The sequence below is a fragment of the Bufo gargarizans genome, chromosome 5 (assembly GCF_014858855.1).
Source record: "Bufo gargarizans isolate SCDJY-AF-19 chromosome 5, ASM1485885v1, whole genome shotgun sequence".
Lineage (NCBI taxonomy): Eukaryota > Metazoa > Chordata > Amphibia > Anura > Bufonidae > Bufo > Bufo gargarizans.
Genome location: NC_058084.1, coordinates 414,316,442 through 414,338,672, shown reverse-complemented (window position 1 = coordinate 414,338,672; position 22,231 = coordinate 414,316,442). Strand labels below are relative to the sequence as shown.

General features: G+C 41.4%; 1 protein-coding gene across 1 annotated transcript in view; it reads right to left on the bottom strand.

Annotated features, from left to right (window-relative positions):
- The window catches only part of LOC122939484 (dipeptidyl aminopeptidase-like protein 6), a 397,047-nt gene extending 376,208 nt beyond the window's left edge, over positions 1–20,839 (bottom strand). Inside the window, exons 1-2 of the mRNA XM_044295552.1 lie at positions 20,767–20,839; positions 14,575–14,669 (exon numbers count right to left, since the gene is read on the bottom strand). Of these exons, the coding sequence (XP_044151487.1) occupies positions 14,575–14,669; positions 20,767–20,839 (168 nt within the window). The remainder of the gene's footprint in view (positions 1–14,574; positions 14,670–20,766) is intronic.
- Between the last annotated feature and the right edge of the window lie 1,392 nt (positions 20,840–22,231).

The window sequence follows — 22,231 nt, the reverse complement described above, 5'->3', positions numbered from 1 at the left end:
TCACAAATACAGTTACTGATAAGAAGATTATCTTGACTACAGTTTACATCATGCATCTTACTAACAGCTCAAAGAATAAAACATTTTGCGAGAGGGCTTTCTTTAAAGGACCACTACAAACAAAAACCAACCACCAAAACCTAAAATAATTTCTTATGTTTATTTGTTTTTCCTCTTGTTTTATCAGATATTGTATCACAATTGCAGACCATGAAAAATACAATGCAAAAGCAGTGCATTGTTCTTTCAGGCTGCCGCCATGTCTTTGTGAGCCAGAACATTTAAGAGCAGGGGTCTGAGTGTGACCATTTTGTTGGATGGAAGCTCCTAGCTACTAATAGTACAAAAACGTGTACTGCTCGGCTATTTTCGGTACTCCCATAGAAATGAATGGAGAGTGGCGATAAGCCCCCATTGTATCAGATGATAAATTGTATAAGTCGCAACCACCACTAGGGGGAACTAAGTGCATATTGATTTACACAGTCAGTAAGCCGTTTAATTCTTTTAGCTGTGAGCTTCCCATATAGTATTGGCTTCAGGAATTTGCTATGATAATTCTTTGCTGGGTGTCCATTTAGGTATGTCACTGCTTAAAGGGATTGTCTAAGTTATATTTATTGATGACCTATCCTCAGGATAGATAGAAATCAAACAGCGGTGACAGCATCTCCCATCACTTCATCTTTATTGAGGACTTCACAGCATACAAAAACTGAGCAACGTTTCGGCTGTACAACAGTCTTTGTCAAGCAGGATAGGTCATCAATATCAGATCGGCTGGGGTTCGACACCCGGCACCCACGCCGATCAACTGTTTGAAGAGAAGGCATGCTCCATGCCAGCGCTGGCTCCTCTTCACTGTTTACCTTCTCAACGTTGCATCTGCAGCAGTGAGCAGGTGTAATTACACCCAAGCCGTCCCATTCATTTCAATGGGATGGATCGTTCCTGTACCCTTGTATAGGAGCGATCCGTACCATTGAAATGAATGGGACGGCTTAGGTGTAATTACACCTGCTCACCGCTGCAGATGCAACGTTGAGAAGGTAAACAGTGAAGAGGAGGCGGCGCTGGCACGGTGCGTGCCTTCTCTTCAAACAGCTAATCGGGGGGTGCCGGGTGTCGGACCCCAGCCGATCTGATATTGATGACCTATCCTGAGGATAGGTCATTAATAAATATAACTTGGACAACCCCTTTAATATAATCGCCACCTGGAAGAACGTCATGTGGTCTGATGAGTCCAGATTTACCCTGTTCCAGAGTGATGGGCGCATCAGGGTAAGAAGATAGGCAGATGAAGTGACACACCCATCATGCCTAGTGCCTACTGTACAAGTCTGTGGGGGCAGTGCTATGATCTGGGGTTGCTGCAGTTGGTCAGGTCTAGGTATATATAAATCGCTGAGGGGATCTAGAGGTGTTGCTATCCAAACATATCCTCTGGTCTAGACTTGGAGTATAATCATTGTGTTGCAGTTTAAACTAGTATTAACCATCGGTATATATATTACCATGTGTGTCACTGTCTGATGCCGATTGGGACAAGTGTTGAGTGTCCCCTGATGAGCCTGATTTATAAACAAAGGGCGAAACACGTTGGGACTAAGGGTCCATATGTTGACATGGTACCCTTCCTTTGTAAGACTAACAATTTATGAGAGAGTTGGTAGCACATTTGATGCTTGATTGGATGGTTATTTTACTATCTAAAACTATTATCAATAAGGGTATATTAAGTTTGTTATCATATATAAACATTAATATCTGTGATATATTCCGCATTTTTTATTTTTTGTTTTTCTAGATTAGGCCACATTACCAACAGTGACCATCCTATCGAGGTGGGTCAGTATCACTTATTTACAGGGCCATCCTAGGGTGTATAGGAGGTTCCTGAACACGGAATCGCCCCTATCGGGCGGCCCATTTTGTTTTTTAGGCAGGGACCTGAATTTTGGGGTAAGAAATTGGGTAAGTGCCCCATAGTTGGTCTGCTACCCTGCCTATCAAACAGCCCCTTCCTACATTGTGGAAGAATTCATGACCATTGAGTCCCGACTATGTATATATATTTGTTGTTTTTTGTTTGACATGTGTTTTTTTTACATAATAGTATAATAAAAGTTACGTTTTAGACTATAGTGGAACTCTGTGATTGATATTTTACACTATACCACTATAAGATATTTTCCCTTTCACGGGTTATTGTCCTAGCTGTGAGATGCTCCAAGAATGAGGTCAGCTGACTACCTGAACATACTGAATGACCAGGTTATTCCTTCAATGGATTTTTTCTTCCCTGATGGCAGGTGCATAGTCCAAGATGACAATGGCAGGATTCATCGGGCTCAAATTGTGAAAGAGTGGTTCAGGGAGCATGAAACATCATTTTCACATATGGATTGGCCACAACAGAGTCCAGACCTTCACCCCATTGAGAATCTTTGGGATGTGCTGGAGAAGGCTTTGGGCAGCAGTCAGACTCTACCATCATCAATGCAAGATCTTGATGAAAAATAAATGCAACACTGGATGGAAATAAATCTTGCGACATTGCAGAAGCTTATCGAAACAATACCACGGCGAATGCATGCCGTAATGAAAGCTAAAGGCGGTCCTTTATTTTTTGTGTGTGACCTTTATTTTTTGTTGTCAACATTTTTTGGGGACAGGCAGTATAATAAAAGCTAGGAATATATTTCCTAATATTACTAACTACTGGTACTGTGTATAATATAACCATTTATATTTATTTTCTATGGGGCCCAATGATTATTTGTCACTCCTCTGATATAGTGGGCCATTATTTTAACAGTATGTTTTTGGTTGTATACTAGTGGGAATTGGTGCTTGTATTAGTCATTTCCAGAGATGAGAAAATTGATTCTAAAGTAATTGAATTAGTCTTTAATTTCCCCCAAATTTTGATGATAGCCAAATCAGAATAATCTGCGATTCTATTTGGACCCATTTTATAGGTCAGAAGACAGAGAAGAAGAAATCTGCCACTAAAAAGGATAATTTTTGTACCACGTTCTAATTTTATAATTATTTACTAATGCTGCCTTGGTGCTAAAGAGCTTGAAAGGGGTTGGACACAGTCCAAGGACACCTTAGAGTGTCCTACGTGACTATTTAAAAGAAAATTAAAGCACTTTTAATTCAGCTGGAATTGAATCTTGCAGAATTGAATTGTTAGAATTTGCAGCCAAAAACTAATTTTACCAAATTTGCTCATCTCTAGTCATTTCATAATGTTTGTACAACCACAGGATGAAATGGCTTTCGAGGTCTATGAGGAAGACTATTATCTAGCCTGCTAATCTAGGCCAAGAAGAGTTGTTTCTATCCCCCGTTCTTTTTAGCTATTCTACTGTAATTTGTCGTGGCTTTGATCACGGTTGTACCCATCTATATAGGACAAACACATGGATATCATTAAATTTACATAATGTAAATAATAAATTATGAATATAGAAAATAAATTATGAATAAAAGAAAAGAAAACTTGTGCCTCCTTTGCGACAACTGACACTGTAGACCATGGCAATGCGCATATTGAGGACTAAAGGCCTTCCCAAAAAAATAAGATATTTTTTTTTTCCAACCCTGGATGTAAAATGTCATTCACGTACAGTGTTTTAATTTAGGAGAATATAACTTTTATCATCGGGGGAAGATTGTGAAGATTTTCTGTCTGTAGCAGATGGAAGCATTGAGTTCAATAAACCTTGTGTAACGTCATTTGAAAAGCGTTATCCATGGCAAAAAGTACAAAATAACCTTTCAGCTGTCTAATACAATTGTGTGTTTCACACTTTAAACTTGAACTGTACAAATACAAAAGGATTTTGAGATTTTGGGGAAAAAAGGCACAGAGCAATTGTTCCGCTCTGTGGAATCAGAAAGTAAACTTTGTAGCCTAGGCGAGTGCAATTCCCAGCACATAGCGGCCATCAAGGTCTTTCAAACACAGAAAGATTACGGGAGGCAAAATGTTTTTCTTGATAGATCAACAGGCAGAAAACACAAGACGATGCTGTAAGGCATACACAAGTACAACTCTCCGTGCCTTTAGAGAGTCATAGAAAATGTCAGGCTTGCCTAATGTAATGTAACAAAGGTAATGCAAGTATTGATTTCCATGGACCATTACACTGAATATTTGGCTGTCCTCATTGAAGAATATGCCTGGTGCCCGGAGGACGATATAATCAAAGCCTCTTCCTTTAATCAACCTGAGTTTCATAATAGAAAGATTCCCCGTTTTCACATAGTGAGCTAGATCACAGACAGCAATATCTGGGAAGATCTTATAATCATCCTCAGCCCATTCACAGAGAATGGGAAAAGCTATGCGCCACCACAACCGAGGACTGAAGAATCATTACTTTCACGTCTTTAGGACATACCTTTACAATAACTATAAACTTATTTCACTGTATCATATAGACAGGGGTGGACTTTTCCAGCACACCAAACAACCTAAAGTTTGTGACCCCAGAAATCAAGGGGGCACATGCTGACCACAAATGGTTGGCTGAAAATAATTATTAATGGGTTGGACATACCACCAGTGTAACTGCCCTTCCCAGCTGTAGGGCGGTAGCAGATGTGCCCAGGTTGCACTGCTAAGCTGAGTGGGCCAACAGAGGTGACTCTTAGCAGTGTCAAATCCACCCCTGCAGATGATCAGGAGTATATGGTTACTCATTGGACTCCTATTTCAATCATACAAATTTTATTTTACCCTTAAATGGGTTCTCTGGAAATTATTTAACATGGCCACCAACAACCTGCCCTATAATGTGAGAAGGACTGGTTGCCTCCAGAGCTGTCTAGGATGGGTGAGGGATGGGACTTTACACTGCTTTACAATAGATGATAATGATGTGATCCTGCTTGTGATATGCCATCATGGCTGAGCAGCCTGACAGGAAAACTCACCAATGTGTAGTATATGCAAGTACCAGAGCACAGCCATGTCCCTCACCCTCCTAGGCAGCTCTGCAAGGAGAGGCAACCAGTCCTGCTCACATTCTAAGACAGGTTGCTGGAGGTCATTTTAAATCATTCCTGGAGAACCCCTTTAAGGTCAAAACTTGTATATAATTATTGTTCTGAAGAACGTTTGCCTTTTTTTTTTTAATTCCTACCTCTTTCTCCATTATGGAGAACAAAGATGCAAGCTATTTTTTTAGATTTTTAAAGAATAACAATGCACATTTCATAAATATATATAAAATTCTGCTCACATACCTTTCTTTTATCAGACCAGTTGACCCAGGTCTGCACAGTAAAAAGGTATAGCCAATGGACCAGTACTATTTAAAGTGATTATCCAGCTGCATGCCCAAAAACGATGTGTAAGCCACTATCTATAGTGGATGATTACCTTCTACTTATTTTCTGCAGTGCTTGCTCCTTAGCTGCTGCTTAGATCAGCTCCATTAGGACACAGCTGTGATCTGTGATTACATCTCAGATAGGGTGCCTAGCATGTCAATTGTTGCTGCAGATTTCCACCATGGATTTCACCAAGATGCAGTAAAATCCACAATTCTACAGCACAGGGAAATCTGCCCCATGTGGCCTTACACTAACTCTCCAGTCACCCATGTGTTAGCCATATTTTTGGAGGATAGTACACTGACAATTCATTTCTCTGGGACCATGCACACATCAGTAATTTTTGAAGATCACTGAGGTCTTCAAAAGGCAAAACAATTTTTGGACCAACAGTGCAGTTTGCTTTTAAAGACGGCACAGAATGTCATCCACAACTTTTTGGGTAACTGGAGCACTTTCTATTTGGGTCCAATTTCAAAAAAGGTGCTCATTACTAATAGCTAACCATATCAGCTTTTCAACATTTTTATTTATTTATTTGTTTTCTGCTACATTTCTGATAAATTAACCCAACATTTAAAAATTCTTTATAAAGTTTGTTCTTACAAATCATATTTTAGTATTTATTTAAGAGGTTGGGGTGGTGCAAGTGACCGTGTCCATGTATTTTGTGGAACGGAATTGCAGACCCATTCATTTCTATGGGGCAGCACGATGTGCTGCCCGGATACGGAATTGTGGACGCACACTTCTGGGTCCGCAATTCCGTTCCCGAAAAAATAGAACATGTCCTATTCTTGCCCGCAGATGCGGACAAGATTAGGCATTTTCTATTAGGTGCTGGCGATGTGCGGTCTGCAAAATGCGGAACGCACATCGCCGATGTCCATGTCTTGCAGATCCGTGGATCCGCAAAACACACACGGACGTGTGAATAGACCCTTAATGGCATTAGGATAAAATGTTTTAAATTGAAAACCTATGCCCCAGTCTTTAGGTCTGCACTTTTTTGGAGAGCACCTTTGGTGGAAGTCCAGAGACTTACAGAATTGGCTGCAATATAGTCTGTTAATAATAAATAAAGTAGCTCAGCTCTCGGTTGAAACAGTGCCACGTCTTTGAAGTTCTGGACCAGACACTAGGTACAGTGCAGGGGGAGAATGTGGAGCTGGGAAGTCTCACATTCATCATGGGCATAAAATATATAATAAAGTCCGGTGTTCATGTAGTACAATGATACAAGAAGTCTTTGATAAATAAGAGGAAGATCTTTTTTGATGTTCTTGTCAACCTACAAGCAGTTCTACAGCAAATACACTGCAATAAACAAAAGCAAGAACACAGAAGAGATTCAGCATCTTAAGCTCAGTGTGTTTTTTTTAATCTAATATTGCTCTGTTCTTGAAATATATATATATATATATATATATATACATGCAACAAGGAAAAGGGCTCAGTCAGCACATCCCAATGCGCAGGTGCACGCTGCCATGCCTAAATACACAAAGGGAAAACATGCAATGCAACAGCACTCTGCGAACCAAATAAAGTACACAAATGGCTTTTTTTGTAAATTTGAGATTCTTAGCAAATATATTTTGTACAAAATTATTTGGCCCATCTGCCAAATGTCAAGGCAATCACTGTAAGACAGGAACCTAACACTAAACGCTACCTCACAGCCACTATAAAATTCAAGGAGTATAGGTATATATATATATATGTAGTAGGGAAAATAAGTATTTGATGCACTGCCGATTTAGCAGTTTCTCACCTACAAAGAATGGAGAGGTCTGTAATTTTTATCGTATGTACACTTGAACTGTGAGAGACAGACTCTAATCCCGAAAATCCAGAAAATCACATTGTATGATTTGTAAATAATTAATTTGAGTTTTATTGCATTAAGTCAATGTTTGATCACTTAGCAACCAGCAAGTATTCTGCCTTTCCCAGACCTGTTAGTTTTTCTTTAAAAAGCCCTCCTACTCTGCACTCATTACCTGTATTAATTGCACCTGTTTGAACTTGTTACCTGTATAAAAGACACCTGTCCACACACTCAATCAATCACACTCCAACCTCTCCACCATGGCCAAGACCAAAGAGCTGTCTAACGACACCAGGGACAAAATTATAGACCTGCACAAGGCTGGGATGGGCTACAGGACAATAGGCAAGCAGCTTGGTGAGAAGGCAACAACGGTTAGCGCAAATAGAAAATGGAAGAAACACAAGATGACTGTCAATCTTCCTTGGTCTGGGGCCCCATGCAAGATCTTGCCTCGTGGGGTAAGGATGATTCTGAGAAAGGTTGGGAATCGGCCCAGAAGTAAACCGGAGAACCTGGTCAATGATCTGAAGAGAGCAGGAACCACAGTCTCAAAGACTACCATTACTAACACACTACATCGTCATGGATTAAAATCCTGCAGAAACGCACATGTTCAGGCCTGTTTGAAGTTTGCCAATGACCATCTGGATGATCCAGAGGAGGCATGGGAAAAGGTTATGTGGTCAGATGAGACCAAAATAGAACTTTTTGGTATCAACTCCATTTGCCGTGTTGGGAGGAACAAGAAAGATGAGTACAACCCCAAGAACATCGCACCAACTATGAAGCAGGGAGGTGGAAACATCACACTTTGAGGGTGCTTTTCTGCAAAGAGGACAGGACGACTGCACAGTAATAAAGGGAGGATTGGTCGGTCCATTTATCCCGAGATTCTGGCCAACAACCTCCTTCCCTGAGAGCAGTGAAGACGGGTTATGACTGGGTCTTCCAGCATGACAATGACCCAAAATACTCAGCCAGGTCAACTAAGGAGTGGCTCCGTAAGAAGCATTTGAAGGTCTTGGAGTGGCCTAGCCAGTCTCCGGACCTGAACACAATTGAAAATCTTTGAAGGGAACTAAAACTCAATGTAGCCAAGCGACAGCCCCAAAACCTAAAAGATCTGGAGAAGATTTGTATGAAGAAATGGGCCAAAATCCCTGCTACAGTAAGTGCAAAACTGGTCAAGAACTACAGGAAACGTCTGACCTTTGTAATTGCAAATAACCATTTCTGTACCAAATATTAAGTTCTGTTTTTCTATTGTATCAAATACTTACCGTATTTTTCGCTTTATAAGACGCACCTGATGATAAGACGCACCTAGGTTTTTGAGGAGGAAAATAAGAAAGAAAAAATTTGAACCAAAAGGTGTGCTTTTGGTAGGGTTTGAACTAATGGTGGTCTGTGGATGACGCACTGTTATGGGGAATCTGTGGATGACACTGATGGGGGATCTGTGGATGACACTGATGGGGGATCTGTGGATGACACTGATGGGGGATCTGTGGATGACACTGATGGGGGATCTGTGGATGACGCACTGTTATGGGGGGATCTGTGGATGACACACTGTTATGAGGGGATCTGTGGATGATGCACTGTTATGGGGGATCTGTGGATGACACTGATGGGGGATCTGTGGCTGACACTGATGGGGGATCTGTGGCTGACACTGATGGGGGATCTGTGGATGACACTGATGGGGGATCTGTGGATGACACTGATGGGGGATCTGTGGATGACACTGATGGGGGATCTGTGGATGACACTGATAGGGGCTCTGTGGATGACACAGATCCCCATAATTGTCATCTACAGATCCCCCATAAGATGCATCAGTGTGGAGGGAGGAGACGGAGACACTCATGGCAGGGCCCGGTGCAGTGACTCTACTCTAATACATCTTGCGCCGCAACTGTTAAATACATTCAATGTGATCTATATCTAACTGTATACACTCTGTTCGGTACTTACTGTAGTACCGTAAGTATAGCATTAAGACGGCGCAGACTGGCATCTCCCTCGATCATGTGCCGCCTGCCGCAGCTCCCTGTCTCTCACAGTTGAAGTGTACCTATGATAAAAATTTCAGACCTTTCCATTCTTTGTAGGTGGGAGGAAAACTTGCAAAATCGCCAGTGTATCAAATACTTATTTTCCCCAATATATATATATATATATACATATATAAATTGAAAAAAGGGCAGCACTCAGGCTTGAGAAAGGCTCCTGCATAGAGCCGAAACGTTGCATGTCCCATTTGGGTAAATAAAGTATTTTTTGCATTTTTTACCTTCTGGAGTGCTGCCCTTTTTTTTTTTTACAAATTTTATCTATTTGGATTGGCTTATATTCATATTGGGCCAGCTGCACCCTTTTTATACCATTGACGGTGCTGCCACTTTGTTTTTTTGTTTTTATATATATAAATATATATATATATATATGTATAAAGAAAATGATATGCTGGGCAGCACTGCAAACAAGGTAGAAAAAAAAAGAGTGCCAGCGGCTGCGGAAGCGATCCAACATCCAGATAAATATAAAAAGAAAAAATTCCACGGCACTTCCAAAAAAAAGTAATGTGTTTATTACACCACACCAGTTTTGGTTTTCTCTATGGAACCTTTTTTAAGCAGTGACAATACAAATGGTGCAAAGTGCAAATATTAATACGGTACCATCAACATTAATAATTGAATAAATAGAATCATTAACAATCATAGTGCAAATGTACCCAAAATATTTCATACATTTTTTTAAATCCATAATCAAATACAGACAATAAATATATGAATCATGTGTAAGCTAAAAAAGACATATAAATACGGTACATGAAAAGTGCATGTGGTCATCAATAAACTGCAGTGCATCATAATTTATAAATTACATACAAATGTGCCGAATCATATGTGCTGATTAAAAACATACTTTGATGGGTAGGAGGAAGTAGGAACTGCACCTGCCTCACCATGGAATCGCACATGTGGCTTGGCGTCTCATTAAAGAGATTGCACATGTCAGTAAGTAGAAACTGGAATGAGCGATCATGTGATCCAAAACAGGTCACTTGATCCCCACTCCATAGAAACACCACAAACAAAAAAGTCTAGTAAGCAGAGTTAGGGTACTTTCACACTTGTGTTGTTTGATTCCGGCAGGCAAACTGTATGCAAACGGATGTCATTTTTTCTGAATAAATGTCTGATCAGTCAGAAAAATGCATTGCAATACCGGATCCGTTTTTCCAGTGTCATCAGGCAAAACGGATCATTTTTTTTTTCTTTTCTCATCTTTAAAGGTCTGCGCATGCGGATCCGGCACTAATACATTCCTATGGAAAAAATGCCGGATCCGGCACTCAGGCAAATCTTCAGTTTTTTTCGCCGGAGATAAAACCATGGCATGCTACAGTTTTCTCTTTTGCCTGATCAGTCAGAATGACTGAACTGAAGACATCCTGATGCATCCTGAACGGATTGCTTTCCATTCAGAATGCATGGGGATATGCCTGATCAGTTATGTTCCGGTATAGAGCCCCTGTGACGGAACTCTATGCCGGAAAAGAAAAACGCTAATGTGAAAGTAGCCTAAGCGATCTGGCTCTGCGCCTGTATTGCAGACAGTAAGTGGCGGGTCCACAATATACAGACACTGGCTGTGAGCACCTTGAATGGGTCCTTAATCCACAAGACACTGCAAAAGATAGGACATGTCTTATCTTTTGCAGTGGAGACACGGATCGGAAGCCCACGGAAACACTACAAAGTGGTTCTGTGGGCTTTTAGGTGCGTGCCTCCACACATCAAAAGATAAGACATGTCCTATCTTTTGCAGTATCTTGCGGATCATGGACCCATTTTTCAGTCCACAGCATGATCATGGAGCCCTTACATTCGTGTGCATGAGCCCTTAGAGGTACTTTGACATTTTGGAGGAGACGGACTCTGTCTAAGGGTATGTTCACACATAACAAATGCACTGCGATTTCCCATTCCTGATGCGCACAAAGCAAATACGCACCATTGTACCGTACCAACAACATAGATGAGAGTCTGAACAGTCTCATGCACATGCTCCTGCAGTGTAAATTGAACTGTGGGTGGATTTTAGAACTTCAGTACGTCAATATATGGCTCATGCACATGACCGTTGCCTGTTTTGTGTCCACAAATAGCAGATCCGCAAAACGCGGATACCGCCCATGCGCCTTCCGGATTTAGCCGAATAGAACATCCGGGCAATAATCGAACAGTCCTATCCTTGTTTGTAACGTGGACAAAAATAGAACATGTTCTATATTTTTGCGGATGCCACGGAAGCGATATACGGATGCGGACAGCCAGTATGTGCTTTCCGTATCTTTTACAGCCCCATTGAAGTGATTAATTCTGCATTCGACCTGCAAAAAATGCAGATTGGAGGCAGAGAAAAAATATGTTTGCGTGCATGAGTCCTTATGCTGTGGATATCCACTGCAGATTTCACTCTTTGCAATGCATTGGGTGAAATTGGTACAAATTCACACCAAAATTTGCAATCAATCTACAAGTATGCATGTAACATGTGGATTTCGCCATAGATTTTGCGGTGGAAATTTCCTTCCCCTGTTCATTTGTTGCAGATTTTGGAGCGGATTTGCCAGAGATTTCAACCTAATTATTGCAAAGGGCGAAATACGCGGTGGATGTCCGCCATATAAACTGGCATGCTGCAGATTAACAATTTTTACTGTACAATGCTGTAGGTTTGCACCACATTTATTATAGTTTTTAGACATATTTGGTGTCTTCCCTGAAGTGTGTGGCCTAGCTGGAAAGGAGAGTGTTTTGAGATGCACAAAATTGCACCAAAATTGTGCCAAAGTGTCAATTATGGTGGACGAACATTTTTTGAACTGCCCTGTGTAAAGGTGCCACCGATCACCCGATAAACTTGTTAGTTGGGTCATCACACCCTGTGTTTGATGCCAAACAATAAATCTGTATGGAGAACAACAATAGCAGTCCAGGGAGGATGATTGCTGCATGTGAATACAGCTTAACGAGAGGGCAATTATCAGGAACAATCTGCTTCCATGTGCATTGCCCTCGTAAATGAGTCCTTAGTCAAAAGTGTCTAAAACTAACCAAATTTTACATCCAGCATGAAGCACTTTAATAGATTCGGAGCACTGGCAGCACCGATGTGTGGTGTTGGACTATGCAGGGACACACGCCCAACTATAAACACCCAGTTGGACCTATATTGCAAATTGCTAGGAATTCATTCATAGAGGAATGGCACAACATAGATTCATGAAAATAGATGCTACAAAATTGTTATTACATGAGGAATGCAAATAGATCCGTCTCCGTACAGCATTAAAATGTACGGCCCCCAATGAGGTGAAGTCAGTTATTCCCGAAGTCTCGCTTCAGTATTTGATTTTTTAAGTGGGGAAACCACTTTAAAACTTAGATCTGTACTCGGCTTCATTCTGACCGGTACCCCGAGTTCAGATCCAAGTGTTTTTCCAGTTTGCAAATCAAATGCTGAAGTTATTCACCAAAGTTTCGGGAGACTTCGGGAATAACTGGGCGCCTCATCAGAAGCCGTACATTTTAATGCTGTACGGAGACGGATCTCCAAACAGCATTAATCCTAAGTTTTAAGTGAAGAGACTTTGGATCTAGGATCTACAGTCCCTGACAAAAGTCTTGTCGCTTGTGTACAAATTGACCTAAAGTGCTGCTAAAATATATTTCTAATCAAGATTTTGTTACAAGAAATGGGTCATTTTAATCCCAACAGCTTTTGTAATAATGTTTCAGTGCAAAACGAAACTGACAAAAAGTATTCTAATATTCACAGCTTGGTAAAGCCCATTGAGTCAATTTTTGCCAAGACATAAGTGTTGTCGCCTTGTCATATGAGCTTCACCTGTGACTAATAATGGATCAATTAGGTCTCAGGTGTGTATAAAAAGAACCCCAGTACACTAGACCTTCACATCAACTGCAACTAGACCTCTGCAAACATGCCTAAGATTCACCCGGAGACTAAAGTATTTATTATCAAGAGGCTGAAGACCAGATCCACTGCTGATGTGGCAGACACCTTCAATGTGTCTCAGCGTCAAGTTCAGAGGATAAAAAAACATTTGAAGAGACTGGAGATGTTTTGAACAAGGCCAGGTCAGGCCGACCCCGCAAGACAACTGCTCGAGAGGACCGTTTGTTGGCTAAAAAATCCAAGGCCAGCCTATTTTCCACTGCAGCAGAGCTCCACGAGACCTGGTCACCTGAAGTCCCTGTGTCAACCAAAACAGTTTGTCGGAATCTGTCTCGAAATGGCCTCCATGGTCGAATCAGTGCCCATAAGGCAGCACTAAACAAAAGACAATTGAAAAAACATGTGGCATTTGCCAAGGGCCACAGCCTGCTAAAAGGATGGATGCTGGAAAAGTGGCAGAAGGTGGATTTTTCAGATTAATTTTCTGTTGAATTACACCACAGTCGCCGCAAATATTGCAGGAGACCTACTGGAACCCGCATGGAGCCGAGATTTACCCAGAAAACAGTGAAGTTTGGTGGGGGCAAAATCATGGTCTGGGGTTACATCCAGTATGGGGGGGTGTGTGAGGGATCTGCAGGGTGGAAGGCAACATCAATAGTCTAAAATACCAAGAAATCTTAGCTACCTCTTATATTCCCAACCATAAAAAAGGCCAAATTCTGCAGCAGGATGGTGCTCCATCGCATACTTCCATCTCCACATCAAAGTTCCTTAAGGCGAAGAAGATCAAGATGCTCCAGGATTGGCCAGCCCAGTCACCAGACATGAACATCATTGAGCATATGTGGTGTAGGATGAAAGAGGAAGCATGGAAGACAAAACCAAAGAATATTGATGAACTCTGGGAGGCATGCAAGACTGTTGTCTTTGCTATTCCTGATGACTTCATCAATAAATTGTATGAATCCTTGCCAAACCGCATGGATGCTGTTCTTCAAGTTCATGGAAGTCATACAAGATATTAAATTTGGATCTCACAGCACCACTACTTAATTTGCTGACATACTTTTGGATTTGCAGTAAAGTTGTTCAATTTCTGTATAGGCGACAAAACTTTTGTCTTGCCAAAATTTGACCTTTCTGTCTTGATTAAATGATAAATCTTTTTTCAGTGAAACTAATTTATTTCAGTGCATAAAACATCATTTGGGAGGGCTTTAGCTTTTCATATGAGCTATTTCTAACACCAATTGATTAATTAAAAGTCAGGCTAATAGCAGGAGTTTCTACAAAATAGAGAAGCGACAAGACTTTTGTCAGGTACTGTAGTGACGGGTCCTCTTTAGATTGAGAAGGAATATATGGGATAAGGAAAGTCTACTTACAAACATTTTCTTCTCTATTAGTAAGGTAGACTCGTTCTTTTCCACATTTAGCTTTACCACGTTGCCTTGCTGAGTTCTAAATAACAGTTCTTTACCTGGAAAAAAAAAACAAGCAGAATTGTCTTAGTGGACAAAAATACACGCATGTTGTGCTAAAATAAGAATCTAAAAATCAACTGAGCAGAACAATCTCTAAGCAGATCACTTCTGAAGAAATCACACAATAATAAAATAATCTGATGTTATAGTAGCTGAAAGTATTGAAGGAACGCTAGGAAAAACTGATCCACTGTGTCATAACCCAGGGCAGGACTGAAGGGGGCGATGTATGACATGGGATTCTAAGGACATCAATGTCTCTCAGCAATTCTAAGTACCCCCCACCCTCAGTTTATGATTGTATGAGCACAGTGCCACCAGTGGCGGTCTTAACCACCATGTGAACTACGCAATTGTGCCCCGGGACCCAATGACAGTGCCATACCCTGGTCACATGTTGCCTTAGGCGGCAGCAGCTGATGGTACGGCACCTCCTTTTACTCCCATAGAACTCAGGCCACTAGGTGCGCATATTGCTCCATTTATTTCCCTATATCTATCTGAGTTTAATCATTTCTATGAGCATTGAATCTACTAACGCAGGCTCTTTGGTCCCAGCAGAAGCTCACAGGCTCACTGGGCACCATGGCAAGAGGTACATGCCAGGCCACAACCGCATGTGGATCATGCCACCCTCCCTGCCAGATTCCTCGTTGCCAGGCTAATGGAATTGTATCTCTGTCTTCTAAGGCTACTTTCACACTCGAGTTTTGTGTGGACCCCTCATGGACGGATCCGTTCAGATAATACAACCGTCTGCATCTGTTCTGAACGGATCCGTTTGTATTATCTTTAACATAGCTAAGACGGATCCATTTGAACAGCATTGAAAGTCAATGGAGGACGAATCTGTTTTCTATTGTGCCAGATTGTGTCAGTGAAAATGGATCCATCCTGGCACAATATGTAAGTCAATGGGGATGGATCCATTTTCACCGTTTGGCTCAGTTTCATCTGCAAGCAGTGTTTTGGTGTCCGCCTCCATAGCGGAATGGAGACTGAACTGATGCAAACTGATGCATTCTGAGCGGATCCTTTTCCATTCAGAATGCAAACTGATCCGTTTTGGACAGCTTGTGAGAACCTTGAAAGGCTGAAAAAAAATATATCTATTTTTTTTTCTTTTCATTGTCATATTCTAGCCCCCATAACTTTTTTATGGTTATTTCTATCGAGCTCTGTTATGGTAAATTTTTGGAAGGATGATCTTTATTTGTTATTGATACTATTTTGGGGTGTACATTCATTTTTTATCACTTTTTATTCAATTTTTTGTGAAGGTGGAGTGATTAAGAAAAATTAAATCACTTTTTATTCAATTTTTTGTGAAGGTGGAGTGATTAAGAAAAATTAAATCGGCCTTATTGATTATTATTTTTCCATAACACCATTCACTGTATGGGATCATTTAAAAAAAAAATAATAATAATAGTACCTGCATTTGTGGATGCAGTGATACCTATTAGAATTTTTATATATTTTTATGTTATTATATTTTTTTAACTTTTGTTTTACTTTTTCCCTTTTTTGGGCCCCACAAGTAGACCCCAACATGCAATCATTAGATTGCAATTTGTATAAAGTAATGGAATTTTATCCATTCCACCTTGCAATTCAGTGCTGTCACCGGCTCCGACTTATTACAAGAAATGGAACACCTTCCCCGATCCCAATCTCGGCCAGGGGGAGGCGTTCCTGCCCAGAAAGCATGATCTTTTGGATTTTTATCCTGTCAGATGCACCTGAGGGATTACTTGTCTGCGATCAGCATTACAGTTGATCGCAGGTATGAGCCCCGGATGTCTGTTGTGTGAAACATCTTTAATATTACATCACATGATGGGAAGGGGTTAAGCTTAATTTCGTCAAGCAGTTCATTATTTTTCTTACTTGCTGACAAGTGTTTAAAGAAGAACTCCTGCAAAGAATGTTATTCTCTGACCTGTTAGAAAGGTACATGATGTAATCTGTAGTGAATGTAATCTTCTCACCAGTGACTGTATTTATGAGTTATAACCTCCCTTCTGAGCCTCAGCTGTGTCATGTGAACAGCAATCAGACTTTCCAAATCACACAACATCTTATGTGTGGACAGGAAGCCAGTTTCTCTATAGGGGCCTCAATGTCAGTCTCAATGTCAGTCTCATAGGAATGAATAGAGAAGTAACTGACTTCCTGTCCTGTGTTGGTCACATGACACAGCTAAGGATCAGAATGGAGGTTATAACTCACAAATACAATCACTGATGAGAAGATTACAGTCATTCACTACAGATTACATCATGTACCTTTCTAAAATGTCAGAGAATACATTTTTCTGTGGGACTGCTACTTTAATAACACCAAAGAGTAGTAACAATACACATATAAAAAAACTACTGCTTCTTATACTGTATACCAATTCCAATTTAACACAGGAATTGGGAGATTATACAAATTTAGAAAGTAACTGGCAAACCGTGATATTAAAATAAAAATAAAAAAAATTGAAAGTGGGGACAAGAGTCTCAAATATACACTTATTAAATACATATCTACATACAGAAAACTACATAAAAAAATAAGAGACTTCACATCGTACTGCCATTCATAGTAAGCAATTGAAACCTTAACCTAAGATCCCATTGAGGTTTTTTTTCGAAGGGCATTAAACCATTATTGTGGTGTAAAAATATCATATGTGCACCATAATTTCCAACTTTCACAGCTTCTCTGCACTTTTCTGAGTGCAGAGAAAAGGGGCGTGTCTTAGTGGAAGGGGGGGGGGGGGTATCATGCATTGCTGGATTTCCTATAATTAACACTAGAAACTGGCGTAAGTTAGACATTAGAAGTCTGCATCAGCCTGTAGCTGGCATAGATTTGGAGTTTCTGGAGGGAGAATGGACTGCCTCTTAATAAATAGGGAACATCTCACTCCAGGGCAGAGGGATCAAGACTGGTGTATGGGAACATCAGTCCTGACAATTGTCCCTCATGACCTCTCTCGTCACACCCAAATTTGTATCACTGAGACTTCGTTTTAAGGTCTTCCACTGAACTGGGTCCATGGATCTACCCAACCAACTCCTCACAAAGCCACCGGGTACGTCCAAGTGCTTGTAGTAACCTTCTCATTGATTTCATTTATTGACATTATATGCTTTATGAAATCCAGTTGTTTGTCTATTCAATGATGAAATACTATAGTAATTATTGACCCAATAAATGCTGTTAGGGTTCTTATACAATGACTCATGGAGTTGGTAGATACAGACTACGTGGCGTGGGCACCTGATTTTTTTTATTTTATAAATGAATGCTTACATTAGATTTGGTTCACGCTTTCGCAATGAACCGATTGCCATAATGAAAAATAAGCTTTAGGCAACTTTTTATTTCACATTTTGCCTCTTAAATGCTTTTGAACCCTTAGCATTTAGTTGTGCTTTTCATCAATCATTACAGCAAAGCGTAAAAAAACTGATTTTAAAGCACATTGAAACTCATGAAAATTAACCTGTAGTTCATTGACTGAGAATCAGTTCCCCTTTCTTAGAAATGGCAGTGAAATACCTGCCTTTTTTTGTTATCATAACCTGGAGGCTTTCTTAAACCCTATTAAAATAAAAAAATCTTATTACAGTAACTGACAGCTTTCCCTCTATGAGGAGGTGGTCTTATCAGTAACTGACAGCTTTCCCTCTATGAGGAGCTGGTCCTATCACTGATTGACAGCTTTCCCTCTATGAGGAGGTGGTCCTATCAGTAACTGACAGCCTTCCCTCTATGAGGAGGTGGTCCTATCACTGATTGACAGCTTTCACTCTATGAGGAGGTGGCCCTATCAGTAACTGACAGCCTTCCCTTTATAAGGAGGTGGTCCTATCAGTAACTGACAGCCTTCTTTTTAAAAGGAGGTGGTCCTATCAGTAACTGACAGCTTTCCCTTTATGAGGAGGTGGTCCTATCAGTAACTGACAGCCTTCTTTTTAAAAGGAGGTGGTCCTATCAGTAACTGACAGCTTTCCCTCTATGAGGAGGTGGTCCTATCAGTGATTGACAGCCTTCCCTCTATGAGGAGGTGGTCCTATCAGTAACTGGCAGCTTTCCCTTTATGAGGAGGTGGTCCTATCAGTGACTGACAGCCTTACCGCTATGAGGAGATGGTCCTATCAGTGATGACAGCCTCCCCTCTATGAGGAGATGGTCCTATCAGTGATTGAGAGCCTTCCCTCTATGAGTAGACAGTCTTATCAGTAATGGTCAGCTTTCCTTCTATGAAGAGACGATCCTATCAGTGATTGACATCCCTCCCTCTATGAGGAGACAGTCCTATCAGTGATTGACAGCCTTCCCTCTATGAGCAGGCAGACCTATCAGTGATTGACAGCCTTCCCTATATGAGGAGATGGTCCTTTCAGTGAGTAACAGCCTTCCCTCTATGACTGTGTATGCAGAGATAGCTGTCAGTCACTGATAGGACTGTAACACCCCAGAGTTGTGTTACTACATGCCTCTACCCCACTACTATCTCCTAGGAGCCTTTATACTGTCATCTGATGTAATTTATATTATGTCTTCCACAAATGTGCATACAAAATCATGTTAAAAGCAATTGTTCATGTAATTTGCCTGGTTACCAGTAGGTGGCAGTAACCTATTAGCAGGTACAAGCTTCAGTTCAGTGTATCTGAGATGGAATGGCTTATTCCAGCTTGGCTCCCCCTGTGTGGAGAGGTGGGCTGGTCCCACATCCTGCAGCATGGGTGGAGAAGGAAGTTATAGTCAGTGTACCAGCCACCCCTGTTGGGGAAGGCTGTGTGATAGTGTCCAGGAGAACCCCTGCATAGGGAAGACAGCAAGGACCTAGTCTCGGCTGAGACTTGGCCATATACCCAGCTTGAGCACCTTCAGCTCTGCTGGATGAAGAAAGCAGAAAACAACAGACAACCTCCAGAGTTCCAGGAAGAAAGCATCCCCTGAGAATCCATCTGTGAGACAAGTCCAGTGCCTAGGAGAAGCTTATTCCTCCTCAGCTAGTCTGCCCCACAAATCAGAAGGTACCAGATAAGTGCAGAAGCTAATCCTAACACAGTTACAGTGCTACCAAGCAGACGTTTTACCCTGCAAGCTCCACATTTAAAGCAGAAGTACTCATTCCTGACAATGATTGCAAAAACCTGCTGGGACCAAGAGACCAAAGCTGTATACTGCTTGGATGAAAGTTATTTCAAGTAAAGCAACTTTGAACTTCATCTAAAGGTCTGGACATCATTTATTCTGCAAAGTTTCTCTATTACTCCTACTATCACTACACTCAAATTTATTGCAAGTGAGCCAGGAGCCAGGAGTCCGGCCATACCAAGGTAGGAGACACTGTGACACAGCTCCCACAAAACTATAGAGACATTATAGGCCATTACACCACTCTGGCATTCCTAATCTGGGACGTGCGTTATAACACCTTGGAAGGGCCCTGGGATAGTACCCTGCGCACGTTGCAATTGGCGTCACAACAAATACAGAATATTATCCCCACGTACCTGGCCACTGCAGGACCACCTCCTTCACTTCAAAGCCCAGAATGAGCAAGAATGTAAGTGTATAAAATACTTTTACCATAAAACTATATATCAATCTGCTCATCTCCTCCTGCTCTGTAATATGATACCTCCAACTCACACATCATGTTCAACATGACAGGTTCCCTTTAATCTGTACTGCAATGTGCATGTCCACCCACTTAGGTGGTTGCACACGCTCAGTTTCATCTTTTAACTGTCACCATCCCTATCTACTGTGACAGACAGTAAAAGAGAGAGAGAGCTGCAGCAGAAAGGACATACCTTCTCTGCTGTGATGGAGAGAACTAAAGCAGAAAAGTCTCTGAGCTACAGCAGAAAGGACATACCTCCTCAACAGTGATAGAGAGAACTGAAGCAGAAAAGACCCACCCCCTGTCTCTGAGCTGCAGCAGAAAGGACACGCCCCCAACCTAAAGTAGCAATGACATAGTACCTGAGCTGCCAGCCTGAAGAGAATCTAGCAGAGCAATTGAGGCAATAAATGAGGAGATCTCTGGACCCATAGGAGGTTCAGGGCTGGTTTCACCTTTTGTTAGGAAGAGATGTACAGATGTAGCAGGGTTAACACACAAACTCTTAACATAAATTTCTAAACTCATTGCGTTATCTTGAAACAAAAAGCCATTGAAGGTATTTGCTTAATGCATTTAGTTTAGATCACACGTCTCATAAAGCATGTGTGTTAACTCTACTACATCTGTATGATGTCTGATTTTCCTTTTTACATCAATCATAGCATAATCCTGTAAAGTTCCACTGCTTGTGTTTGGCCAGGTTTATTATTCTAATCATGCTGACCTTGTTTCCAGTGCTATAATTACTTGCTAATCATGAGAAGCATAGCCGTCCCCCCATTTCTCCTCACAAATCAATACTGACATTTAACTAACATTTAATATTAGTACATTTTCAAGCCAAGTCCGTTTTTTTTTACTGTTTACCAAAAGCTGTGTGACGGCTGTAATACTAGGTATAGGAAGCTGTCGCACCCTGACCTTGGTGTCCGAAAAGGCCCAAGGACATACAAGATACCAACATGTTAAATGGCGCATGGCAGGTGGCTCTGGTGCATTCGGAGCTCTGATCTCTAACCTACTGCGTATCAGATTTTTTCACTGTATAAGGGCTCATGCACACGACGGTATGTATTTTGCAGTCCTCTAAAAACGGATCCGCAAAAAATATGGATGACGTCCGTGTGCATTCTGTACATTCTGTACAGGCCCCTAACCCTGGGTTCACACCTGAGCGTTTCTGAAACGCGCGTTTTACGCGCGTATTTGTTGCGCGTTTTTATGTGCGTTTTTTGCAATAGTAAACGCGCGTTTGACGCGCGTTTGTGTGATTGACTGCAGTGTTGTCCAATGAGTCTATGGCCCAAACGCGCGACAAACGCCCCCAAAAAAGCTCATGAACTTGTTTATGCGTCGGGCGTTTTACAGCGCGTTCAAACGCGCTGTAAAACGCTCAAGTGTGATCCAGGGCCATAGGGAAGCATTGGTTTTCACGTGTTTAGCGTTTTACAGCGCGTTTGAACGCGCTATAAAACGCTCAGGTGTGAACTTAGGGTAATAGAACAGTCCTATCCTTGTTACTAATGCGGACAATAATAGGACACGTTCTATTTGTTTTGCGGAATGGAAATACGGAAACGGAATGCACATGGAGTAAGTAGTGGGTGCAGTAAAAGGGAGCAGCGATTGAGCCACCCCCCCATCATTATACCCCTCAGATGCCATGTTTAAAAACTAATTCTTACCTAATCCATTTGCTCACCACAGTCTGGCCGCCACTATCTTGCTTGAAGACCTGTGCGAAATCTCACGCAGCTCGAGATGATATCATCACGTCGGCTGGTTTGGTGACATCATACCTCACCGTGCATGGGATTTTGCTCAAGATTTTCAAGCAAGATGGCGGTGGTCGGCCTATCGCGAGCAAATGGAGCAGGTATGTATTTTTTTGCTTCGATTTTTGCACTATTTCAGGTA